The sequence below is a fragment of the Barbus barbus genome (assembly GCF_936440315.1).
Source record: "Barbus barbus genome assembly, chromosome: 10".
Taxonomy (NCBI): domain Eukaryota; kingdom Metazoa; phylum Chordata; class Actinopteri; order Cypriniformes; family Cyprinidae; genus Barbus; species Barbus barbus.
In genome coordinates this window covers 18125088-18152398 of record NC_136738.1, presented here as the reverse complement: position 1 = coordinate 18152398, position 27311 = coordinate 18125088, and the positions used below count along the sequence as shown (strand labels likewise).

At 35.8% G+C, this 27311-nt stretch overlaps 3 protein-coding genes across 3 annotated transcripts; 2 read left to right on the top strand and 1 right to left on the bottom strand.

Annotated features, from left to right (window-relative positions):
* Positions 1-1308: 1308 nt before the first annotated feature.
* On the bottom strand, positions 1309-7173 carry LOC306876112 (tRNA wybutosine-synthesizing protein 5). The gene is made up of 8 exons (XM_079427048.1): positions 6286-7173; positions 6056-6210; positions 5904-5973; positions 5349-5393; positions 5058-5195; positions 3093-3180; positions 2845-2961; positions 1309-2239 (listed from the first exon to the last, which is right to left on the bottom strand). The coding sequence occupies exons 1-8, from the start codon at positions 6364-6366 to the stop codon at positions 1953-1955; spliced, it is 981 nt and encodes a 326-aa protein (XP_079283174.1). The 5' UTR covers positions 6367-7173; the 3' UTR covers positions 1309-1952.
* Positions 6884-13659, top strand: LOC306876113 (m-AAA protease-interacting protein 1, mitochondrial-like). The gene is made up of 5 exons (XM_079427049.1): positions 6884-7215; positions 8660-8731; positions 8842-8968; positions 9227-9380; positions 12182-13659. Exons 1-5 carry the CDS (start codon positions 6913-6915, stop codon positions 12258-12260), a joined length of 735 nt encoding a protein of 244 aa, XP_079283175.1. The 5' UTR covers positions 6884-6912; the 3' UTR covers positions 12261-13659.
* LOC306876111 (GPI inositol-deacylase-like) lies at positions 13413-27052 on the top strand. The gene is made up of 26 exons (XM_079427047.1): positions 13413-13659; positions 14312-14465; positions 14729-14892; positions 15969-16140; positions 16984-17144; positions 17282-17334; positions 17457-17523; positions 17592-17697; positions 17819-17877; positions 17977-18060; positions 18781-18830; positions 19051-19102; positions 19185-19262; positions 19441-19516; positions 20802-20875; positions 21098-21149; positions 21234-21300; positions 21430-21535; positions 21616-21654; positions 21746-21930; positions 22089-22316; positions 23223-23358; positions 23595-23645; positions 23736-23950; positions 24125-24229; positions 24912-27052. The coding sequence occupies exons 1-26, from the start codon at positions 13528-13530 to the stop codon at positions 25051-25053; spliced, it is 2808 nt and encodes a 935-aa protein (XP_079283173.1). The 5' UTR covers positions 13413-13527; the 3' UTR covers positions 25054-27052.
* Positions 27053-27311: the final 259 nt, after the last annotated feature.

Sequence of the window (27311 nt, the reverse complement as noted above, 5' to 3'; positions counted from 1 at the left end):
GCACCGACTGATTGTTTTTTGTCTTAAGACCTAAATGTATCGTCAAGAGCCGCAGGGTTTAATTTGGTTTTGTCGGTGTATGTTTTTTTGACTCTCAAAGCCGTGGGTCCCATTGACTGCCATTATATGACTGACAGACTGCAACGGTTTGAGTTAAAAATCTTCGTTTGTGTTCTACTGAAGAAACAAATTCACCTACATCTTGGATGCCCTGGGGGTAAGCAGATAAACACACAATTTTCATTTTTGCATGAACTATCCCTTTAATAAGTTGATAATGGGTGTCCACTGTAGAGGTCAGTGGTGTCTACTGTACAGATATTAATCAATATTTGAATGTAATGAATATCTCTTTGGGTTTGAGACTTTAATCTTTGCAACTTTACAGATCTTATATATGCACAAACAGCTTGTAACACTCCAAAGACAAAGGAACACATGAAATCGCATCATATGACCCCTTTAATAGACTTAGGCTACATAAACAGCTAAGGAATATGCTACATTTAAAGGTGCGGTGAAATACAAATTCTAACAAGCTCAATTATATAGCAAATATATAGGTAACATTTAGACAATGTACTATGATTTTTATTATTTATTGTTACCTTGTCAAGCAGATATCCCACGCTGTCGAGGTAAATGAAACCGTGCAGGTGTGGACAATTTATATACTCAGACCTCATTTAGGTTTCAGTTTTTCGAAAAGGGTGGAGCTATTGAGTCCAAAATCAGGTAGCTATAGAAAAATAAATGGTAGCCTACTACGCGATACACAAATCATATAGGCTATTCACTAATTATTAAGGTTCGCTAGCTGATGCACATATAAAATTACTGGATTAATTACTTATAGGAATAAAATTAATTACAGGATTGCTGCGATTAGCTATCACAACTGATGTTGAACATCTTTTATTTTTAAATGCATAAGCTATTTATTTATTTGTTTCATTATTTATTTATGTGTGTGTGTGTGTATGTATGAGAAAAATTAAGTGTGGACATTCGACTGCATGTACTTTATGCCAAGGCGGAGTGAAAAATACAAGCACTTCTGTTTCTGATACCAGTGACTGCTCATTCCAACAATGACCAGAACACCCACCCCCCCCTCCCTGTAAACTGCTGGAGGGGGCCTATAAAAGTTACAGAAAACAAAGGAGAATGTAATGTGGGCAAAAATAAAATCAATTGATAGTAACATATAATTTGTGTCCCTGCTTTAGAAAAAAAAGCCTTAGTAATCGGTGCTGAAAGAGATGAGTTTTAAAGTGCTGCCATGAAAACAGTCTAGGAGCGAGATATGTACGCAACTATCAAACTTTATTAGTATGAGTCTAAATGATTTAGTAATGTTAAATAAAATAAATGAATTCAGTGTAGAAAGATGAATGACAATAAATATATGAAGACATTGGTTCTAAGAAGCACTGAACTGATCTACTATAGGTAAATCTGTATGTGAAGACACTGTACTACATTTCAATTAAATAATGATAATAATGATAATGATAATAATAATAATGATAATGATAATATCATAAAATAGAAAATAGAAAACCAACTGAACAATTTGGTTACACTTTATTTTAAGATGTCCTTGTTAAAGTGTAATTATACACTCAAGTACGGGTTATTTGCATGCAATTATGCATAATTAATTGTTATTATAATAGGTAATATTAAAATGTAATATGTTATTATAATAAGTATATGTAACGTGTAACAAGGACACCTTAAAATAAAGCGCTACAGAACAACTGTTACAGAAAGCCTAACTGTGTGCTAATAGTTACTGCACGTGCTCCAGAACGGTTGATTTGAGAACAAGATTTAAACCAGCGGTATATTAATATATTTAATAATTAATGTTTTGGGAAAGAAACTAAAATGTCTTTATTGTCATTCTCAAACACTATAGCTCCATTTCAGTGTAAACAGTGAGAGAACTATGCTGTGTCTAAGTTTTCCTGTGATGCCTCCATAGTTTGCCCAAGGTAGGCCCGGCTTTGAATCCGCAGCACCATACGACGAGCATAGAAATCCCGATAATCAGGTGGCAGCTCTTCCAAGATGCCTAAAGTCCTCTCTAGTGACTGCAGAGCTCGAGAGGCTGCTACTGGGTCTTTGTTTCCATATGGATCTTTCTTATCATAGCTCTCAGGTGGCAGATGTCTCCAGAACACGTTGACACCAACTCCAAACTGGAGAGCCAGGGTATTGTGAAACCAAAGTGCTGAGGAAATACAAACAAAACTAGTATTTTTCTGAATGCAATTCAGCACTACTTCATGATAAGAGCACACTTAGTTCTGTCATGACAACTCTCGGAGGGATTGGCATGGTAATGCACATGACAATGTTAATGTATTTGGTCTTGGTGGAATAGATCTGCTAAGCTGCTGCTGCGGCAGAGCAAGTACCGAGACTTGCTACTGCCAATACATCTGCAACATGCAGTGAGCATTTAAGAAATACTGCTGCTGCAAATATAACATACATGAAATAACCCCCATATAGCATACATGAATCACCTCGTAGCAGATCTATACAGGTGGAGCGTTTCTGAAGCACGCTGTGAACTGCACTAGCACTAATCATATATTTGAATGTTGAGCAGAGATCTTATTGCCTAACGATACAGGAGAGAACCAATCAGCTGTGCCATGTGATAATGATGTCATTAGGTCAGACTGAGTTAGACCTATCGGACTGTGCCATCTAGAGTTTCATGCCAGAACTCTGTATATGTATGTGAGGTTCACAATGTTGAAAGTATACAATTCTATAATGGTGGTGTGATTATGTATAACTAGTTGGTCTGGTTTAAGAATAGAATACCTGGAATGAAGAGCAGGTCTCCTGGTTCCAGAATACACTCGTAGCGACTTGCTTTCACAAACTCAGGATAAAGCTGCAGATCAGTTGTGTCAATGTCCAAAACTTCAGACTTGTCCCCTAAAAAATAAGTCACAATTAAAGTTACAGTGAATTAGCAAAATAACATTCAGATGAAACTTTACGCAACTTTACTATATGTATGTGTTATGTATATAATGCATATTGACAGTCATTTTGTTAAGTACTACCTGTGAGGTAGAGATAAAGGGCATCTTTGGGGCTGTACAGAACAACACGCTTTCTTCCTGTAACTTGAGCCAGAAGGTTGTCCATAACCTGATGGTAACAAGAGGTTAAAATAACAAGAATTGTTAAAAAAAAAAAACAAATATATATATATATATCACATTGATGCCAAACTTCTGAATGCCAGTGTAGATTTTAGCCCAAAAAGTTATAGATGTTATTCATTCAAGATGTTAATAGAAGTAGAAGTACTATGCTAACTGTGGTATGGGTAAATTGAGCAATGATGAGAAAGTTAGTGTAAATAAAAAAAAACACTGTTAACAAGGTTGGATTTGTATACTTAGTGTGAAGAGATATTGCATAAACAAAGACATTCAAGTCACCAACATTTCATTAGCTTGTCTGCAAAAAAAATAAAAAATAATTATATATATATATATATATATATATATATATATATATATATATATATATATATATATATATATATATTAGGGATGTAACGATTACCGGTTTGACGATAAATCATGATAAAATTCCCCACGGTTAGTATTACCGTTTCATATTTTAATTATCATTAAAACCGTATTTGATTACCGCGATCTGAACAACTCACGATAGATAAATACTGTCCAGCATAAAGCAGAGTGTAACAGTCTCACGAGCGCACAGCAGCAGAGTTTCATTCTGAGTGAAAACAGAGCGGAAAAGCTGGGATGTTTTAAAAGAGTGCTGAGGGAATTATACAAATGAATATATCAGTGAATTAATTATATGACTGTACCTCTGAAGGATCTGACTGTCTTCAGAAACGATTCGATGGCATTTTGTTTTCATCTTAGCTCCATGTAATACCTAAAGGAAGTGTTTTTAAACACAATACTGCTTTGTTCGCGGAGTTCACGGGAATCAGCTGTAATTCAGCTTTTCCATATAAAGCGCCACCTGCTGTCAGAGAGTGGATTTACAGACACTTATTTACATTCAGCCTGTGTGCAGTTTCTGTCTGGCCAAAAAACGGACCAAATTTGCATGACCTATTTAAAATAAATGTACATTTTAACCGGTTGATGAAAAACAAGCTTATGTGGATTCTACACATTTAAACAATTCAGATAAGCTATATAGAATTATTTATGGAGCAGATAAGTGGATAGAGAGTTGGACTTGTAACCTGAAGGTTGTGGGTTCGAGTCTCAGGTCCGGCAGGGATTGTAGGTGGGGGAGTGAATAACCAACACTCTCTCCACCCTCAATACCACGACTGAGGTGAGACCCCTAACCCCCAACTGCTCCCCGGGCGCCACAGCATTGACTGCCCACTGCTTCGGGTGTGTGTTCACTACTGTGTGTACACTTGGATGGGTTAAATGCAGAGCACTAATTCTGAGTATGGGTCACCATACATGGCCACACACCTCTTTCCCCCCTCCCCTTCCCCTTATTAATCAATTATCATTTTGACTTAACTCTTTTCTTTAAAGGCTAAAAAGTGAGGTTTACCTTTATATGAAACTTTTTCAAAGCTTTATTTGAACATTTACATTATTTATTTGAACATGCTATTAAACTGGTGTCAGTCAAGTTGTCATTTAAAATCCAGACCTCATTGGTAATGTTATTGTTTTAGTGATTATGCAAACAAAGTCATTTTATTTGCTGTTTGTTGATTTTTAAGTATAAAACTTGGTGAAGTGATTTATGTATCGGCACTTTTTGAACATCTCCAGCACATTTTAACAATACCGTGATAATACTGATAACCGTGATAATTTTGGTCACTATAATCGTGATGACAAATTTTCATACCGTTACATCCCTAATATATATATATATATATATATATATATATATATATATATATATATATATATATATATATATATATATATATATATATATATATATATATATATATATATATATATATTGACCAGTGTCCCCCATAGACATAGAGAACTCACATCGTAGTGTGTCCACAGCTGCAGACCAGGGGAACTGATGCGAAAGACACTGGAGAAAAACTGCTCTGGCTCAAAGAACTGTGGGATATGGAAATCCTCTGCCAGCTCAGGGAACTGCTTCCTTAAATCAGCTGGTTCCTGAAAGGGAAAGGAATCAATATTAATATATTCAAAAATTTATATTACAGGCATTTTACAGTGAACATGCTGCCACATTGCAGCCTATATTCATATGAAATTCTACAGTCCAAAACAGGCAAGATGTTCATTACTAAGAGTAATTTAAGCTACCTTACGAACATCTTCTCCAAGTGAGCGCAAGTAGTAGCTTTCATCCTGTTGGGAACAAGAAGACCTATTTCAGCAGTTTTCAACCTGCGGGCCACGACGGTCATAGTAGGAGGGCCATTGCTTATTATTAGTGCTGTCAAACGATTAATCGCATCCCAAAAAATACGTTTTTGTTTGCATAATAAATGTATGTGTTCTGTGTATATTTATTATGTTTATATAAATACACACACATACACCATATATTTTGAAAATATTTACATGTCTATATTTATATTAATATAATTTATATTATAAATATATTTAATATATAAACAATTTTTTTTAATGAAATATATACATGCATGTGTATGTATTTATATATACATAATAAATATACACAGCACACATACATATATTATGTAAACAAAAACTTTTATTGTGGATGTGATTAATCGTAATTAAACTTATACATACAAATTTAGCATAAATGGCACAAACTATTTGTCAAATAGAATGTAATAATCAAAAGAATAAAAAAAAATACTTTAAAAGGTACTTTTTAAGATAACTAACCTCACTAATGAAGAAATCTGAGTGCTTTGCCTCTGCAGCTCTCTGAATGAACTTGTCAAATGGCAGAGTCCTGAAATACAGTTAATTGTGTTATGCTTCCACAGTTTTGTGTTGGGCTAAAGCATTAAGGATTCATGTTAAATCACACACACCTGTACACAAAGTTCTTGTGCAGAAAGTCCATCCTGGGCTCTGGGGACACATGCACTTTGACCTCGCGGTCTCCCCCCTTCTGCGCGAGATAACTCACCGTCCACGCGCGCACACAGGGCCCCAGGGGCACGCGCTTCAGAACCGCTGGTCTACGCTAAACAAAACACGTGTGATTCATTTACCACAACACGGCAATAAATGGTTGTTTAATATATAATACACGAGTTACCAGCGGATATATATCCCTCAAGAAAGTCTCTCTGTCCACATCAGTGTACACGGGCACCTCCAGCTTTTCCTGACAATCCATTTCTGACAGTTTAAAGTTTACTCTCCACTCGCTGCCATCTGCTCCATTCCGCCTTCCTAAGAATATCTGGTGAAAGGAAGTCCGACTCGTTCTTGCGAGTCGACTCTTTTAAACAGTTTGATTCAAATAAGATGAGTCTCTGTCCTCTGAACTAAATCATCCAAATAACCCCACGTATACATATATTGTTGTTTATTACGTTTTAAGAAGTGTGCTTAAACCATGGATTAAATGAGTAGGTGAGTTGTTGACCCGAGAACTCATCAGGCCAATTCTGTCAATTGATTTAAGTGAACCGACTCATTCGTGAACAAATTAGACTTAGCTACTAAAGGCACGTCTTTAACGTATTCTTTATACAAACAACAGACATAGTATACATTTGATTAAGAATTTAAATAAAGAGTGAGTCTGCTTTGTCTGAAAAATACTGATATAGTGTTAAAATCTTTTATAGACATCTATAAATGTGGAACTGTTGTCTCTGTAGGATGTTGTCAGTCGGATTTCCATATCAGATATGCCGCTGAGGATGACGGGAGAAAGATGGCGCTGCCCCTACTGAGGTGCTGCAGCTGTAACAGGCCCGGTTCGATTCTGATCCGGTGCTTTACATCGAAGTCATTTTTAGCGAATCGGTCCAGACGACTCGCCCCCGTGGCGTCTGCCGTGTGCGACGCTCGCCAGTACAGCTCTGAGCAGGGGAGACACAAACAGAACCAGAAGGTTGTGGTTGTTGGGATCCCGAACCCCTTCATGTGGTTCCGAACCCGCATTTACTTCTTCCTCATCCGAACTTACTTCGACAAAGAATTCAGCATTGAGGAGTTCACGGAAGGAGCCAAACAGGTGGCAAAGCGTTATGTGATAGAAAAACACAATGTCAGTTATGACCGTGCTTGTGCTGTAACGTTAATAGTCGTGGACACATTTTAATGCCTTAATTTTATAATGGTCATTTTTCTGTCTTTTAGGCATTTTAAATTTGGTTTAATGTTATGAACCTTCAAATTTGAATTTTGTTGTATTTGTTTATTTATTGTAAGGATATGGGAAAATGATATTTTTAAAGTCTTAAATCTAAAAAAACCCTCAAAATTAGATTTTTTTTATTTATCATTTATTGGCTGATAATGGACATTTTAATATGTTTGCTTCTGGTTGTAAACTAACACTCAAAAATTTTAGAAAAGTAAGATTTTTAATGTTTTTTTTTTAAAGAAGTCTCTTCTGCTCAACAAGCCTGCATTTATTTGATCCAAAATGCAGCAAAAGCAGTAATGTTGTGAAATACTTTTACTGTTTAAAATAACTGCTCCCTATTTGAATATATTTAATTCCTGTGTTCAAAGCTAAATTTTCAGCATCATTACACCAGAATCCGAATCAGATTTATTCACCAAGTGTGCGCAAACAGACAAGGAATTTGTTGTGGTTTTTAAGAAGCTCTTGGTACATACATGCATACACCAGTCTTCAGTGTCACGCAGTCCTTCAGAAGTCATACTAATATGCTGATTTGCTGTTCAAGAAACATTTTATTATTATTATTATCAATATTTAAGAGTTGAGTAATTTTTTTCAGGATTCTTTGAATAGAAAGATTTAAAGATAAGCATTTATCTGAAATATTAAGCTTTTTTTTTTTTTTTTTGGAGGGGGATTATAGAAATTAATCCTTTTATTTAGCAAGGATGTTTTAAATTGATCAAAAGGGATGATAAAGACATTTGTAATGTTACAAAAAATGTATATTTCAGGTAAATGCTGTTTTTCTGAACTTTTAATTAATCAAAGAAACCTGAAAAAATGCTACTTGGATGTTTTCATCAATGATAATAATAATACAATTTTTATGAGCAGAAAATCAGCATATTAGAATGATTTCTGAAAGATCATGTGACTCTGAAGACTGGAGTAATGATGCAAAAAATTCAGCTTTGAAATCACAGGAATAAATTACATTTTAACATATTCAAATAGGAAACAGTTATTTTAAATAGTAAAAATATTTCAAAATTTTACTGTTTTGCTGTACTTTGGATCAAAAAAATGCAGGCTTGGTGAGCAGGAATGGCTTCTTTAAAAAAACATAAAAAATTGTACTATTCAAAAACTTTTGAGTGATGGTGTATATGTGAACTGTGTACAATAGTCTTTAGGATTTAAACATGTTTTAGTGTGTAAGTTTTAGCAATTAAAGCGAACAGATTTTGTTAAATGGGAAAGCTTAACCAATGTAGTTTGGAGTTACATGATCACGGAGATAATAAACTCCTCCTTTTACTCTCAGGCTTTCTCACAGGTATCAAGATTGCTGTCTCAGTGCAAGTTCGAGGCTCTTGAGGGATTAGTAGCTAAAGATGTAAGTACATGAAGATACCAATCGCTTTTATATTATATTATTAATATTATTTACCTGTTTAAGGTTATTGATTTAATTTGGAGTAATTAATCTGATATTCCCTCCCATAGCTAATAGGGAAACTTGAGGAAAAATGCGCTCAATTGCCTTTGACCCACCAGAGAGCGCTGTCAGCTGAGTCTGAAGAGATCATGTACACAACAACAGGAGATGTGGGCATTTACTATGATGATAGCGGTGAGACCCTATAAGCTTCATACCACGCAATATTCGCCCAGGTAATATCTTTAATTATTGTTTGTGGTCGTGTAATTTAGGAAATATAAGCTTTGCAATCAGCGTATTTATCCTTTTTATCAGACTCTTTCTTACGCCTGACAAATGTAATGCGTTCATTAAGTTACTATTTAAAAAAAAAAAAAGATTGTGTGACGTAGACCATAAATGAATATGTTTGCTAAAAACATAATTGTGGTGTTTTCCCGTTGCTTCCAGGGAGGAAATATGTAAGTATTTTGATGCGTTTTTGGTACTTGACGAGTGCCAGACTTCCTGATGAGAGTACGGAGGGAGCAAGAATATTCCAGGTTACCATTGGTGGAGAGGGAGAGAGACCAGAGACCAAGAGATTGCTGACAGCCAATTATGAGTGAGCATTGCGATGATTCTTTTCATTGTCATAAGTATGTGCACATATGCATATGCATGCGCATACATACATACATACAGTTGAAGTCAAAAGTTTACATGCACCTTTCAGAATCTGCAAAATGTTGACTAAAATAAGAGGGATCATACAAAATGCATAATGTTGTTTATTTAGTACTGACCTGAATAAGATATTTCACATAAAAGATGTTTACATATAGTCTTTAAGAGAAAATAGTTGAATTTCTAAAAATGACCCCGTTCAAAAGTTTACATCTCATTGATTCTTAATACTGTGTTGTTACCTGAACGATCCACAGCTGTGTTTATTTTGTTTAGTGATAGTTGTTCATGAGTCCCTTGTTTGTCCTGAACAGTTAAACTGTCTGCTGTTCTTCAGAAAAATCCTTCAGGTCCCACAAATTCTTTGGTTTTCCAGCATTTTTGTGTATTTGAACCCTTTCCAACAATGACTGTATGATTTTGAGATCCATCTTTCCACACTGAGGACCACTGAGGGACTCGTATGCAACTATTACAGAAGGTTCAAACGCTCACTGATGCTCCAGAAGGAAAACCCATGCATTCAGAGCCGGGGCATGAAAACTTCTTTTTGAATTTGAAGATCAAGGTAAATTTAACTTAATTTGTCTTCTGGAAAACATGCAAGTAGCTTCTGAAGGGCAGTACTAAATGATAAAATATGATATTTAGGCAAAACAAGAAAAATGTACTCATCTTCATTCTATTCAAAGGTTTTCATGCCCCGGCTCTTAATGCATGGCTTTTCTGTGTTCATTGTTTACTGTGTTGAGACTTGCTGAAATCACGTTTGGTCTCATACTGTATCGCGTATCTTGTCAGTGTCTGCACTTGGTTGTCCATTTTTTTTTTGTGATAAACAGGAAAGTGGGTCCAGCTGAATTCAAATAGTGATTTGTTAGATAGGTATAAAAAAGGTTATTATACCACGGCAGCCGTCGTGTGAAGACCGAAGAGTGTAAAGACCATCGACTCTACCGTACGACTCAACCGGACAGGGACACCGGTAAAGGATATAAGTATCGCTTTTAATTTTTCCTGTTTCCTACAACTTGTTTCAGTTTTTATAACCATTTCTTACTATGTGTAAGTAAGTTGTTGTTGTTTTAAAACGTGTGCTAGGCTCAGTGTTGCTGTCTGTATAGGTTGTATATTCAGTTTTAGTTTGATTTTAATTTTAGTACTTCATACTATATGGAAATGAAATAATATATATATATTGAATTTATTTTTATATGTGTGAATATGTATATGTGTGTGGCTGTACATACACATGTAGTTGTTTTTTGGTGTTTAGCTTAGTGTTATGTTAGAAGCATTATTATACACATACCTTTCATTGTTAATATTTTGAATAGTTTTTAGCTTATTTTTTTGTTTAAATTTAAATGTTTAGTATTGAAATGTTGTTGTATGCATTTGTCAATTTTAATTTCTTTATTTTCGTAAATGTGTGTATAGAGTATTTAGAGTTTTGACTTTTAGTTTTAGTTACTTTTTCTTGTAAGTCACTTTGGATAAAAGCGTCTGCTAAATGACTAAAAGTAAGTAAAGTGAAAGTAAAAGTAAGCATCAGTGAGCGTTTGAACCTTCTGTAATAGTTGCATACGAGTCCCTCAGTGGTCCTCAGTGTGAAAAGATGGATCTCAAAATCATACAGTCATTGTTGGAAAGGGTTCAAATACACAAAAATGCTGGAAAACCAAAGAATTTGTGGGACCTGAAGGATTTTTCTGAAGAACAGCAGACAGTTTAACTGTTCAGGACAAACAAGGGACTCATGAACAACTATCACTAAACAAAATAAACACAGCTGTGGATCGTTCAGGTAACAACACAGTATTAAGAATCAATGAGATGTAAACTTTTGAACGGGGTCATTTTTAGAAATTCAACTATTTTCTCTTGTGGACTATATTTAAACATCTTTTATGTGAAATATCTTATTCAGGTCAGTACTAAATAAACAACATTATGCATTTTGTATGATCCCTCTTATTTTGGTCAAATAATGAACATTTTTGCAGATTCTGAAAGGTGCATGTAAACTTTTGACTTCAACTGTACTATACATACATGGTCAAAACAAAATGTATTCGGACACCTTCAACATTTCTCACACTATCACAGTTGATTCGCTGATTTCGAGTTAAACTGTGAACAATTCAGAACAAATTGATCTTGATAATGTCAGATAACTTTGATAGAAAGGCATGTAATGAATTAGGTTGAATAGCTGTCAGCTGTTAAATATAAGTACACAATTAGATAAAACCAATTTAGTTCAACCAATTACCAAGAAATGCTTAATTTTGTTGGTGTAAAAAGGTCACATTAGTATTTACAAAAAAAAAAAAAACATGTTCAGGTCAAAGTGTCTGAATCATTTTTGTTCCCAAATTTTTATCAATTTTACTAGAAGTCCACTGTATGAAGAATTTTTGGGTATAATATGTCACGGTTTACTCTATTTTGGTATCCTCACTTACATAAATGAACTGTAGTGTCCTGCACCCACTAGTAAAAAAATATCAACAATTATATCTGGTGTCTGAATAACTTTTGGTTTAATTGTATATAGGTTCTTATATTTTTATTACAGTTTAATTTAACTATACATATTTAGAACAATAGAAAACTACAATTTTAATACCTTGAGTTAGGGTCATAGAAATATCAGTATTATGTTATAACTGTTGTAAATTATAATATAAACAGAAGTCTAACATTTATGTCTGTCTTGTTTTCCTTTTTTGGCAGATTCCAAAGGGAGTTTACCCAAGGTGTGACTCCAGATTGGATCATCACGAGAATAGAGCACTCAAAACTTCTTGATTAAGTGTGTTTAACTTGGATAGGAGAGTTTTTTTCATGCTTTTTTCATTTAATATTGCTCATCATGCCAAAACATGTAGGCTCAATTCACTAGCCTTCACTGGAAAAAAAAAAAACATGCTGAAATATTGTCAACTCCACGTATTTTCCATGGGCAATAGAAGGTTATAAATGCTGATTTGCTGTATGCTTTCAGTGTTTCATCTTACTGATTTCATATTAACTGTTTTATTGTTTGTAATTTATGGTTTGCTCGTCGTTGATCGGTTTGGTCATTGAACATTTTTTTTTTTTTTTAGCTTTGTATAATGAGTTTTGGGGTGAAGTTGACTGCACATTGCGCAAACTGTGCAACTGAACTGTAAAACTTTAAATATACAAAAAAAATCAGGAGAAAAAAAGAGCAGTTCTTTAGTATTGAAGCCACAACGACCGCTGCCTGGATTCTTTGAAAGACAGGCTCATAAAGAATGAACTGATCAGTAAGTTTTGTAACGGTTTTATCAAAACTTCCATGTTATGTAAAACGTTTTAGTGCAACAAAAAAAGTAATAAAATATCATAATTCATAAAAATATTGTACATTTTTATTTTCCCTAGAATACTATAAATGGTTAGTAATTCTAATGAAATCTACTTATTTTGTGACGTCATTTACAGTACAGAAAAGAAATTTGGAACCAAATCCTATCCTATCATTGTTATAGGATTTTATGGCAAACCAACTAAATCCAAAATAAAATCACCAATGCTTTTACTGTTCATTGCTCAAGTAAGTTACAGGGAACATACAAAAATATGCAGGGAAATTGAGATAGAAAACCAACTAATATGATTTTTAATATTACTTACTAATATATCCATTATAGTAAGACATATAATGGAGACATAAAAGTGTACGCACAATATGATATTTGATGTGTAATTATGCGCGATGCAGGCACTAAGTTCCCTTGCTTTTCAAGATGACACGACGGACCATGAGTTTCCCCGCCTTTCTGCGTTTTAAAGAGTAGAAATATTCCACGATGATCCCACCGTTCTCTTGCCATCCCGCCCAATGTCAATTTTGATTGGCCAAGCCCAGAACCTATTGTCCCTCTCCATTGGCTACTCTCCTGTCTGCGTCGTGACATCGTTCCAGGGGCTGCGTGACAGGTCAGTAGGAGGTTTCCTATAAATTTGAACAGGCGGTGTGGGTTTACAACGAGGAAAGCGGAGACACGGTTAGAATGAATTTGTAAATAAAATCAAACAAATCTTGTAGAGACATGAGACTCGCTGTATACGCGTTTTGCGTCTTTGCTCTTGTGCTTTTGCTCGTGGGTTTGCGGGAATTATTGTTTGGTTTCGGGGAGAACCGTTGCAGCATGACATACATGTACGAGTACCCACAATACCGAGTGAGTATCACTGCAAACACAGTCTGTATCACTGGGGATTCTTCACACGTGTGCTTTGTAATTCACAAAATGCATCATTTCTTCTAATTAGAACAATATTACTAGCTCACAATTCACTGGCAGGCCATGCATCAGTTCCTCATACCTGTTGTTTTGGCAACAACAAACATTTCTTATCAGCAACATCAGTCCTTATACAATATTTCAATGGGCAAAACCTTTTTAACCCTCTGGTATCCACCACTTAGTGGTCACATTTGTGTTTTTTAATATTTATATTTAAATGGATTTATGGTAAAAGACCCTATTCGCCTGAAAAAAAAAAAAAAATATATATATATATATATATATATATATATATATATATATATATATATATAAATAAATAAAAACAGATATTAGGGAAAATATGTCATTTAGTTACTGAAGTGTTTGTTAAAAACAGGTCTTTAAAATCATATGTAATACCATGGTGTGACCACTTGCTGGTATAGCCTAGTAGTAGAGCATTGCGAGTAAATCTCAAAATGAAGGTCTACCTGCCATACATTCAAACCTGAACATGCTTTTAAAGTGTTGTTTGTTTCAGGGATCCTGTTCTACAACTTGATTTGCTTGTGGTCTTGCATTCTCTTCACCTGTATGTTTGCAGCGTGTGCAGCTTCCGAAGCGTGTCGCACGCCAGTACCCATCATACGGGCTGTATCTGTATGGAGAGGGCGCATATGCTCAGGAGACCAGGGGCCTCAAGCTCACCGGTGCTCCTGTGCTCTTCTTGCCTGGGAACGCGGGCAGCTACAAGCAAGGTGAGATGGAGCTGCTTTTTCTTCATTATTTCAGTCCACACATCTTACACATGTCATGCCATGCAAATAGCTTGGTTTTGTTTACTTTTTCTTTAAAGGAGGTTTTGACTGTTGGATGAAAAAAAAGAACCTGTTTGTTTGCTCAATCTTGATCCTCCTTCTGACTTTTTCCCCAGTACTTATGAAACATTCAGGTTGTTCACTACAAACAGAGGGCAACAGAGGTGAGATCTCACACAGAGATGTTATACTCTCTCTTGCAGCTCGTTCTCTGGGTTCAGTGGCGTTGAACCTGGACAGACGAATCCATATGAACGTCTTCACCATTGACTTCAACGAGGAGTTGGTGGCCTTCTATGGGGGCAGTTTGCGCAGACAGACTCAATTTCTACATGAAAGCATCAAAGCCATCTTGCGCCTTTACAAGGTCAGAGGTCAAGGGCATCTTTTTTCATTTTCCATCCCTTTTGTCGCTTTACTTTCTTCTCATTTCCTTTCCATCCTTTTCTGTCCCTTTGTTAGAACTACAGGTCACAAATTAGTTTTATACTTTCGTTCATAGTATACACACTTGGTTCACTTGGAGCACTAACAGTAATGATTGCAATTATAAGGAAGTATTAGTTGTGAGTTGATGGCACACAAAATATTGGCCTGTATGTTTATAATTCTTCAAGGTTGAAATGTACTACAAAGCTATTGCACAGATTTTCAGTCTGGAGGAATCGATGCTAGTTGCATAGAGCCAGTCTGCAGATTTTGGGCAGTCAGAGTTGGCAGATATCACAGAGCATTCTTCCAATATTTCAGCATATTTTATACATGCATGCATATGTGATGTGACTAACTTTCCCTTCAAGGTGGGTTTTAACTTGCTCTACGACTAATGAAACTTTCAGATTATTCATTGCAGATGGAGGAAGAGAGATTGTGAGAGCTCATTGCAACACACAGACAATGCTGAAATCCTGTATCTTAACATAAGATTATTGCATTAGCAACACCAGGGTCATGGGCTAAGAACGGATAAAATATTTACTTTGAAAAAAATGAGTTGTAGACTCTTATGTTAAGCTAAATGCATAAATATAAATGTAAAATCACATAGTTTATGATGGGTACTGACTCTGATTTTTAGCTTCAGACTAAAACATGTTTTATACTTTGAGCCAATTTTAGAGTGCATATTATTCTTATTTGTCATGCGTCTCCTAGCAACAAGGCACATGCTTCTGCATCTGTTGTGCTTAAACTGTGTTAAAGTCTGGTTGTGTTTGATCTTCAGCCATCTATGTTGATGTATGATGCCAGTTTTTTTCTGTAACAATTCACAAAGTCTAGCAAATCTATGATGCCTATTGTTTCAAAATCGGTGTAAAATTTAAGTCATGTAGTGTTTTCTAGCCTTTTAGTCACTTAGTAATTGAACCTCATTGCTATTAGTAGGTCATCCAAATCCAAACCCAAACCAATGATCTTTCTTCTGCATTCCCATGGCTGCAGTACCGTCCAGACCCTCCCACAGGTGTGGTTCTGGTGGGTCATTCCATGGGTGGAGTGGTGGCAAGAGCGTTGTTCACCCTGGCCCGTTTCAACCCACGCCTTGTCAGCCTCATCATCACCCAGGCCTCACCCCACCAGGCACCTGTCCTGTCTCTGGACCCGTATATACTGGGTAGGAAGAAACCTACAGAGCGACATAAATATGTACAGATGACTTGTCTGAGAGTTTTGAAGCTAAATTACAGTTCAAAAGCCTTTTTTATTTAGAAAGAAATTGCAATTTTTTTCGCAAGGACACATTAAATTGATAAATGTAACAGTAAAGACAATTATAATGTTATAAAAAAAATCTATTTCAAATAATTGCTGAACTTTAAGTTCATCAAAGAATACTGAAAAAACGTGTTAAGCAGCACAACTCTTTTCTACATTGATAAGCAGTGCTGTCAAACGATTAATCGCATCCAAAATAAAAGTTTTTGTTCACATGGTGTGTGTGCGGTGTATATTTATATATAATATAAATTATATGAATATAAATAAATATTTTCAAAATATATCATGTATGTGTATTTATATATACATAATAAATATACACAGTGCACACAGATATATTATGTAAACAAACATTTATTTTGGATGCGATTATCACGATTAATTGTTTGACAACACCAGTAATAAGAAATCAGCATATTACAATGATTTTTTTGAAGGATGGTGTGACACTGAAGATGAAAATGGCTGCTTAAAATTGAATTTTAAATTGGAAAACATTTATTGTAAATGTAGTAATTTTACATTATTATTATTATTAATTTTATTATGCATACATGCAGTCATGGTGAGCATAAGAGATTTCTTTCAAAAACATAAATACTGCCCCCATACTTTTATAACAATAGTTTATTCAGAAGGTATAAACTTTTGTGTATTTGTATGTTACACTTTCTCAGTTTGATTATGAACATGGAGTTTTTTTTGGTGCCCTAACATCTGAATTGCGTGTCTGTGGTAGAGTTTTACTCTACAGTCAGGTATCACTGGGCCACACATGCTGAAGACCTTCGAAATGTTACCGTTCTCTCTGTGGGTGGTGGTTACCTTGACTTCCAGGTGCGCTCTGGTTTGACAGCACTGTCCTGTCCCATCGATGACCTCAATAAGATGTCAGCAGTGGTAGGTATACTAGCCATTAAAGTTTCAAGTTGAAATATTTAACTAAAGATCTTTTTATTTTTTATTTTTTTTTCTCTCAAGCTGAACTTGATTTGTTTCTAATGTCCTTACCTTGGTGTTTTGTGAATTGGTTTTAGGCGACGGCAGTTCCCCGAACCTGGCTTTCCACAGATCACATTTCCATCGTTTGGTATGTTTTTGTATCATAGCATTGATTCATGAAAATGGAGAGAGAATTCAAACTGATGGTTAATTATTTTGCTCTTAAGCCTCTTAACTTCCTAATGGCTAATGAATTTCATCCTTTATAAGGTGCAAGGAGCTGGTTCTGGCAACAGTCCGGGCGTTCTTCGACCTTATTGAACTTGAAACAGGGCAGGTTAGTCATGTCCTAATACAGTGTGAGTGTGGGTTTAAGGTGTTTTTTTGACTCCTGTTTCTCTTTAGTTCACAGAGAGTCCTGAGAAGCGAATGTCAGTGCTGAACTATCACTTCTTTAGACATCCAGTGCTGCAGCCTGGAGGAGCACAGGATGCCCCTGTCACTTTCTCAGGTCTGTGTTTGTGTGCACATGTATATTTATAGGCTTATCAGTTTTCATCACAGCTGGAAGATCATATCTGTTTCTCCTTTTCTTGCTATTTATATCTGAATCTATTCATCCATCCTTCCAGCTCCTCCTGAGGCGTGGAAGGAGGTCAACACACTCCGTCTGTTCTACAGTGCCCCCAAGGTGACAATACATTTCATCGTCTCAGGCAAAATTATGCCAGCAGCGTCTCTCTCTCTCTGAATGTTGCACTAATGTAAACCATCCTCCAACTCTTGGCAGGAGGCTCAAGTCATGTACTTCCTGTTTGCACTCTCCAGTCGAAGGAAAGCCTATAGTCACTTCCACTGCCGCAGTAATAGTATGGTGAGAGACCAACAGCATCACACCCAGAAAACTTTTTTTCATTTAAATGTAACATTTAGATTTAAATGTCACTAAACATTTGGTGAAATTAGGTCTGTTTAATAGCATTCATTTTAAATCTCTTTACATGGGGTCCCAGTTATGAAGAAAATGTGCATTCAAATGTATTTTAATGTAAAAATTCTTATGTTTTAAAACTCTAGTCAAATATTATGAAGCAAAGTCATAATTGCAAAAAATATATATATTGTTATATTAGTGCTGGGCAACGATTAATCGTGATTAATTGCATCCAAAATAAAAGTTTGTTTATATAATATACATGTGTGTTATGTGTATATATAAAAACACACGCATGTATGCATTTAAGAAAAATGTTGTGTATATATTATAAATTATGAATCTAAATATATACAGTAAATTCACGTAAATATTAAAAAAATATATACTGTATGTGTCTATGTATACATAATAGATATACACAGTACACGCACATATATTTTATAAACAAACTTTTATTTTAGATGCGATTTAATTGTTGCCCAGCACTAATTATTATATAATAAGCAAAGTGAGTATATATTTAGCAGGAAAGTGCAGCTTTTCCATTATGCAGGCTATTGTCCAAGTTGTGATTTTCTTTGTTCCTTGTGACTTATGCTCACTGTGAATGTTCTCAGCCGTTTTGAAGAGCTGTGTTTGTCTGTACATGTTCAACAGGTAATGACCAGCTGGCTGTATGGCTGTACACAGATGAGTGGCTCAATGTGGTGAGTAAAATAAACCACATAAATTCCTCTCAAAAAGAAATAGTTACCACCAGGCTCATACAGAATCTGCACTCGTAAAGTTAGCACATTTTCCAAGTCTGGTGCATTGCACACATGTTGATCCATACCATTAATATGGACTCTTATTTATAATGTAAATAGTATGTTATATTATTTGCTTTGTAAATTGCTTTCTTGTCTATTTTTCCCCATTACCCAGTGTTCAGGCAGTAGATCTCTCATCTCACGCAGAACTTCTTCCAGCCTATAAGGTCATTCTAGTTTATTCAGTAACATTATATAGCTACATTTAAAATAAAAATTGATGTAAAAATGGTCTGGATTTCTTTATAGGCTGTTACAGTGAAAATCAGCGAATTTTTGTCTGTCTCTCATCTCATTATTGATGCCTCAAACCCCAGTGGAACAAAGGTTAGAAGTTAACTTAGTCCACATTATCACATTTGTAATGAGAACTTGCATTACAAGACAGACCACATTAGCAGACATTTCCATTCTTAAAACATGCATTAGATGATTTATTTCCAAATAATTTGCAATGAGCTCAATGTTTTAGATGCTTTCTAAATGCTTGATTGTCTGATTGTAGTTTATATTGGAGTGTGAGCTGCAGAGAGAGGAGAGCTTGACTGTCTCAGTGCAGGTGCCTCATGTGCTATCCTTTGGTGAGCCACTCAACTGCATGCTTGTTTGCATTTTACTTTCAAGGCATTTACCAGATGCTGTCATACAGAGCAGTGCTTCTTAGTTGCCCATTCTGCTTTAATGACAGCTGTATGAGCTATTTTTACACATTGTTAACGTAAAATAGGCCTGTATAGAACAATGTAATCTCATACTATCATTCATTTTTTTTTTTTTTTTTTTTTTTAAATGTTGTTTATTGTATGTGGATGCTTTAAAGGGGTCATATGATGCTTTTTTTTTTTTAAAGATCATTATTTGGTGTAACAGGATATGTTGACATGTTTTAATGTTAAAAAAACACTATTTTTCAAATACTGTACATTATTATAAGTCCTCTATGCCCCGCCTCTCTCAAACACTTAGTTTTCTACAAAGCCCCTCCTTCCGACAAGTGCAGTCTGCTCTGATTGGCCAGCTGACGCAGTGCATTGTGATTGGCCGAACACCACAAGCCGTGTCGGAAATGTAACGCCCCTTTCCATAATCGTGAGCTTTAGCTTTCAAATTTATAGTAAAGACAGTAAATAATGTCCTTAGTTTTACCATCAGTTAAAGCCCGAGAGGGGAACAGAGTCACGTGACCGACACAGTAATGAAGCTCGTATGTGTTTGCACACAAGCCGCGATTGTGACCGTTTCTCCCTCTGTCACACACGCGAGCGCACACACACATTTACACACACACACACACATTTACACACACGACGCACAAAATTCCGCATTTAAACAGTCAATAGTAAATACTTAAACAATAACAAAACATACAGTAGCTGATTCAGAAGCACCAGATTGTCATAAAGTCAGAATTACCACCTCTCCTAGGTTCACGAAACGGTCGTCCATAATGCGTTCCTGTTCTGTTGCAAGTAATCTTAACGATACCTAAATGCATCTACTTTCAGAAATTCAAATAAAGTGCTTTTGCTTTCACCTAGAAACACACAGCGTCTCCCTGTCATGGCTGCATCAACACTACTGCGGTTACTGAAACGACAACTTCTTTCTTTGCGTGAACATTTCAGCTGCATTATGCAAATATTTCCACATCTTGACGTCAAGATGTGGGGGCGTGTTTGAACGAGCCGTTTTAGGGGGGCGTGGCAGAGTTTTAACTTTAAAGAATATCTCTTTGGTTTTGAGACTTTAGTATTTGCAACATCAGGGATCTTATCTATGCATGAACAGCGTGTAACACTCCAAAGAGAAAGGAAAACTTGAAATCGCATCATATGACCCCTTTAACTTGTATGTGATGGTTTGTAGGTCTGACTGTTAGTGACATCAGCATTAACTCCTCTGGACTGCTACATACACTACAGCTGCAAGACTTTCATCAGGTGATCCCTTTGAACCTCAGATTCTCCATAGAATTTATTCCTCTATTTTTTTCAGATATCCATTCATAGGAAAAGCTTTTATAATGGTACAAATCCCATAATGGTCTTTAGAATAGTTCCTTAAGTTGATGTTCTATTCAGTAATCTGTTGCATCCTTACCTTTAATTAAAATAAGTCATGTACTTTAAGCATAATAAAAGTGAATTTGTTTGTTCCTTCAGGTCTATCAAGCTTTCAGAATAACAATCATGAGTAACTGCAAAACCACTAAAGGTAACCAGTTATTCAGCTTCATCTGCCAGAAATGAAGCATATGGTGAATTAAAAGACTGATGCTGTACATGCTGTGTTATACAGACAGACTGCCCAGTGTGTACAGACTGAGGGTACCTTGGTTTCGTGAAGACTTCTTTGATACGGCAAGGTAGAAAAATACTTGTCATTAATCACCCAACTTTCCTCCGCTCTGGGTTTGTGGCAGAATGCTAATGGTTGTGTTATGACTTGACTTTTTTTCTTTTTTTCTTTTTTTTTTTTTTTTTTTCCACCAAAGTATTCCTTCGGTATCTGACATCTACAGCATGCTTCACACCAGCCGCCCAGACAACGCCTCCAGTGCCCTCCTGCAGCTCCACACTGCCCCCAACTGCCAATACAATGTATTTCATCCACATTTGTTGTTTTCTCAAAGGCGAACTTATTAGTTATCAGCAAAAAAAAAATTATTTTGTCTTTATAGGTGTCTATTCGGACTTCGTTTCCCAAAGTGCTTGGGCAGGTGTGCTTACATTGTGGTATTTCATTTGGCATGCTGTTACCTTTCAACCGCAGAGTATTCCTCAAATTCAAAAGTAATTGTTTTTCTTTAGATTCTGCGTTTCTATGGTCCAGTTCTGCCCGTTTACTCAGCTGTAGTGCTTCTTCTGATGATCAGGGCTCAGCTGAGCTCCATCAAAAGATCTGGACATCCTGCTGGAATGCAAGAGTGCCTGAGTAAATCGTTACAGCTCCACAAACTGGAACTGCCCATCCTCCTGCTGCTGCTGCTGCTCAAGTGAGTCCTGATGTACAAGCTCCTTTATTTATTTATTTTTTTTGGGGGGAGGGGGCAGTGTTCAATTTTGACAATACAAAGAAATTTTTACCTTTGAATTATACAGTTATAAAATGTTTACAGTATATATCTATTTTTCCCCTATTATTCTACCATAGGCAGAGCTGGTTTCAGGATGTCTGGTCCTCTCTGGGTCTCCCTGCGGTGGATTCTCTTCTAAACTCTGTGGAGGACCTATCCCAGGATCCAAAGGCCTTTGTGCAGGAATGGCCCCGTATAGTGTCCCCACTGCTCTGTGTGCTCTGTTCAGCCATTGCATTCTGGGGAAGCGCAGTCCTCAGAGTGTTTGTCTTCCTCCTGTCCTTTTTTCTTGCTCCACTGCACAGGTAAAAGTGGTAATAGTAAGTGCCATTTGTAGTAGCTTTGTAGTAGTAGGTACTCTAAATAAATGATTTTTGAAGTGTTTTATCTAAATGTAGATGTTTTGATCCAAATCAAACATCAGACAAAAATGAACACTTGTCATTATGTGAGTTCAATAGTGCATTCTTTTTAAAGAGGTTTCTATTTCAAATAAATGCTTTTCTACAAGCTTTCTATTTATCAAAGAATCCTGAAAAATGTATCACCGTTTCCACCAAACTTTAAAACAACTGTTTTTAACATTGACTATATATATATATCTATCTTTTTTTTTTTTGAGCGACAAATTAGCATATTAGAATGATTTCTGAAAGATCATGTGACACTGAAGTAATGGCTGCTGAAAGTTCAGCTTTACTTTTAAGATATATTAATATTGGAAAGTGTTTTTCAATTGTATTAATATTGTAGTAATTTGATCCGATAAATGCCTGAGAGATTAGAAAATCCTTACTGACATAAACCTTAAAGGAAGAGTCAAAAAACATTCAGTGCACGTGCGAAAAGGTTTTGTGGATTTTCTTTAAGCATGGTCTATAAATGTTAATTAATAATTTTATATAAATATTAAGTCAATATTTTAACATAATTCAGTACAGGATACAGTATTGTACTGTGGTTACGGGATATAAAATAAAGAGCCTTCCTTGTATATAAAGTATGTACATTTTGATCTAAAGTCCTGATGTTGAATTACCCCCAAAAAAAAAAAAAAAAAGAGTATGTGTGTTATAAGTTGTAACAACCACCCCAGTGCTGTTAATAGATGACAGTTTAACTTTTTTCCATAGAATCTAGTTAATAACGGTTTATGCTGGTCTTTTCAGAAATGTTTCCGTGTGTGTGTGTGAGTCTGTATTTGTCTGCAGACCTTCAGTGTCCCGGGATTGTGGTACGCTTCGTCTTCATTCTCAGATTCTCCTGATTATCTTTTTAAGTGTGCTGGGAGGCGTCACATGTGGAGCACTGGCTCTTATGGTCTCCTCTCTTCTCCACCTCTACAGGGTGAGTGATTTGTCCGTTCTTCGCCAAGGCCTTTCATGCCTACTCCATATAATGTTGTGTTAATGTTGCTAAGAGGTGATCCTGGAGAGATGTTTTTTGACCTTGTGGTGAATGCTTGACTTAAGATATTCCTACTGATGCTTGTAATACTATAATATTTCTACTTTTTAATTTAAATGTATAGTTTTCTCCATAATGATTTTATTCTCTTGTGATTTTTATTTCTCTTTGTCCAGGTGCTTAGATTACAGATGACAGAGAGGTCACTGAGCCACGCGTTGAACCTGGTGTGAATGTCTTATTTTACATCAATTTTTTACTTTCTACTTGGCTTACAGTACCTGTAAGTTCAAACTGTTTTGTTTTTGTTAAACCAGGCGCCCCAGAAAGCTTCACAAAAATCAGAAAATGGTTTCCGTGCCAGTGATGGTCACAGTGAGGTTAAAGAATGTAACGACAGCCCTTTACTGACAGAATCAGTGCTACAAGACGTCAGAGATGATCTGCAGCTCCACTTTAGTCTGTCCATACTGCTTATTCTTACCATGATGCTCACCGTCCCTTCCCTTATCCACTGGAGGCACAATCTCAGGTGATCATCATTTAGAGTATACATTCGTTAGATTTATTTTCCTCTGCATTTCTCATGCAAGTTACTAAAGTACTGCAAGCAAGTTCTACAAGAGATCAAGTGCCTGAGAGTGAAGAGAAGGTAATCTACATCCTCTAAGAGTGATTTTTATTTGCACATGTTTGTCTTTTTCAGATATTGGGTTCATCTGGATCCTGACCCCTGCTGGCCTCACGTTGTACCCCTGCTCATCAGCTCTGTTCTGCTCATCAACTGTAACACGGATACACTCCTGCGCAGGTTTGTTAGCATTTCTTACAAATGTATTCATGTTATTTATTTTAAATAATTTCAAATAGCCATGTTAATCAGTGGCACTCCTTAGAATGCCTAATATGGCCATATCAAAGAGCTTTTTTCATGATGTTGCTTAATTGTAATTTGAAATCTTCATAAATATATAGTGAATATTATATTTAAATGCATACAAACTGTTGAAAGTTTAGGGTGGGTAAGGTTTTTTGATAAATCTTTTGTGCATTTATTTAATCAAAAATACAGTAAAAACAGTATTTTAAATTGTTATGTTTCACAATATTGCTGTTGTCTATTTTAAAATGTAATCTATTGCTGTGATGGTAAAGCTGAATTTTCAGCAGCCATTACTCGCATGATCCTTCAGAAATCATTCTGATTTGATGCTCAAGAAACATTTTTATCAATGTTGAAAACAGAATTTTTGTTGAAACTGTGATTCTTTGATGGATATGAAATGTAAATAGAAATATTTTATAACATTTATATTGCCTTAACTATATTTTGATTAATTGAATGCACCCTTGCTGAATAAAAGCATTAATTAAAAAATAAATAAATAAATAAATCTTACTGACCCCAAATGTTTGAGCAGTAGTGATGCCTGGAAGTCTGTTTTTACAAGTTCTAACAATGATGTCTGTCTGTGTTTGTACTTGTATTACAGCAAACTGATGCTGAATCTGACGCTTCGTCTACTGTTGCCGCTGTGTGTGGGCATGCTGGCTTTTTGTCCGCTGCACATTTACAGAGTCACGTATTTCCTGTCTGCAGCTCTGACACTCTTGGTCTGTTCTTGCTACTTTTGACCTCCCTACAAACTTTAAACGTGAGTCTGCACTGAGATTAAACCAAGACCTGGACTTTGTATAAATTCAGACCAGACTAGACCAAAACAGCCTTAGAACCCTTTGTGTGTTCAGTGGGATCACATGGACTAATGACATCAGTGGACCAGCACCTCTGGAGTCATGTGACTTGTCATTTGTCATCATTTGTAGCTTCTGAACAGGGTTTTATACTTGTTAATGGTGGTATGTCTGTATTCATGAGCAATACCTCTTGTTCGTAAGGCTAGTTTCCCAGACACGTTAAGCCTCGGCCTGTACTAAACTAAGTCTAAGACTGTATTTAATCAGTGTGTGAGAAACTAGCCTGCACTGGTGTGTGTGTGTGTTGAGGTGTGGGAGTCTATATGGCTGATTTGGTATTAATTCGTCAACATGAATTCATAATTGATGGGGATACACAAAATATATTGGTATAATTTCAGTCGTCAGTGGATATTAGAGCGTTTTTAAGTAATCATTTCTTTATTAATTCATCGGTATCCGGTATTTCTCTTCTCTTATTGCACATTATAATTTTGGGATGCCTAAAATTCATTTGTAGAATTTCAAAAAAGCAGCTTTAGGTGTTTAATCAGCTTTTCTGCAATTCACATTTATGTGTGAGCGTGACTGGATCTCTTTGCCTGTTCTATCTTCGATCTGTCATTTCTGCCTTAAGCCATTTAGCTTTGAATGCACATGTAATGCCTGTAGGTGCTGGAGTACCTCTGTGTTAGACAGATCACTTCTTATTAACAGCCTTTTGCATTAACCAAAGCTGGAAGGAGAGTCTGAGTAGCATAACATTCCGTCTGGAGGTGTTATCAAGTTTCGTGAGATGCGTTCGCAAACCTGGACTGACAAGCAATATGATAATTCATTTTATATCGGTGTGCACAATTTGTGGTGTTGAAAAGACATCATAGTTACCTCTATGGTTATAACCTGAGACAAATTGTTAGAAACACTGCCAGTCACAGTAGCCATGAGATTGTTGCTGTCTGCACAGCTTTTTTTTTTTTTTTTTTTAATTGTAATGTTTGATGAATGCTTCTGATGGTGTGTCTGTGTTCCTCACATGTTTCTCAGCAGCATTCATTTGATCTGCTCATGACTCTGATTCAGGATCGCTTGCCTGAAAGCTGAAATTATGCTTTGTCATCCTGAATCGAATGAGAGAACGGTGCCTTTCTTGTGATATGCCCCTGCTTCTCTGATTCCCATTCACAATTTAACCTTCTCTTCATTGAGGACGGACGTTTGTCAGTCAGTCCATCCAACTAGTCTGATATTTAAATCAGACATCCTCCTCTCAGAGGATGTACTTGACCAAAAACACTCACATATGGCACAAAATTGTGTCTTCTGCACTGTGAATGTACCTGAATGTGTGTGTGTGTTTGAATCATTTTGCAGTGAACTTTGATGTTTGTGTTTTTTATGCTGTTGCAATCTTGCTCTGCCTCATGCTAAATTTGAGGTGTTTTTGTGAAAGTGTGAAAGGCTGCCTTTTTTTTTTTTTTTTTTTTATCAATATGATTGTGACCGATTGTTTTCATTGGTGTTCACTGTGATGTGCCACAATATTTGGAGGACAGGATCTGATTATGTCTCAAAGCAAGAACTGCTAATTCAGGGCCAGATCTGTCCTGATTATGTAACAATGAAGCCAAACGGATCCAACAGCAACTCTTTAACACTGAAGCAATGACAGCAATGTTTGTATTGATGCTAGTAAGGCTTCTGCTGTGAAATCTAATGAAGAATTTGCTCATTTGTTTAATAGACTGTTATATGGTTAACAGCAGCTAAATATTAATAGTAAAGACCCTAGAGGAATGTGGTTTTTATAAATACACTACCATTTGAAAGTATTCAGCAAGGGTGCATTAAATTAATAAAATTTGTGTCAAAAGGTGTCAATTCAGTTTCAATTAAATGCTATTGTTTTGAACTTTATAGTGATCAATAAATTTAGAAGAAAAAAGAATCTCGGTTTCCACATTTTAAACCGCACAACTGTTTTCAACACTCATGATGATAATCCAGAATATTAGAATGATTTCTGAAGGATCGTGTGACACTAAAGACTGGAGAATGACTGCTAAAAATTCAGCTTTGCCTCACAGGGGAAAAAATACATTTTTAAATGTATTAAAATAGAAAATATTTATTTTAAATTGTAATATTTCACAATATTACTGTTTTTAGATTAAATAAATGCAGCCTTGTTGAGG

Excerpts from the sequence above, each read along its gene's own strand:
- LOC306876112 (XM_079427048.1), bottom strand. The coding sequence starts at position 6,366 with ATGGATTGTCAGGAAAAGCTGGAGGTGCCCGTGTACACTGATGTGGAC. Across the intron at positions 5,974-6,055 it reads CACAAGAACTTTGTGTACAG|GACTCTGCCATTTGACAAGT; the intron begins GTGTGTGTGATT and ends ACTGTATTTCAG. Across the intron at positions 2,240-2,844 it reads AGACCTGCTCTTCATTCCAG|CACTTTGGTTTCACAATACC; the intron begins GTATTCTATTCT and ends GTATTTCCTCAG.
- LOC306876113 (XM_079427049.1), top strand. The coding sequence starts at position 6,913 with ATGGCGCTGCCCCTACTGAGGTGCTGCAGCTGTAACAGGCCCGGTTCG. Across the intron at positions 8,732-8,841 it reads AGGGATTAGTAGCTAAAGAT|CTAATAGGGAAACTTGAGGA; the intron begins GTAAGTACATGA and ends TCCCTCCCATAG. Across the intron at positions 8,969-9,226 it reads CATTTACTATGATGATAGCG|GGAGGAAATATGTAAGTATT; the intron begins GTGAGACCCTAT and ends CGTTGCTTCCAG.
- LOC306876111 (XM_079427047.1), top strand. The coding sequence starts at position 13,528 with ATGAGACTCGCTGTATACGCGTTTTGCGTCTTTGCTCTTGTGCTTTTG. Across the intron at positions 18,061-18,780 it reads ACTGCCGCAGTAATAGTATG|GTAATGACCAGCTGGCTGTA; the intron begins GTGAGAGACCAA and ends CATGTTCAACAG. Across the intron at positions 21,301-21,429 it reads GACTTCTTTGATACGGCAAG|TATTCCTTCGGTATCTGACA; the intron begins GTAGAAAAATAC and ends TTTCCACCAAAG.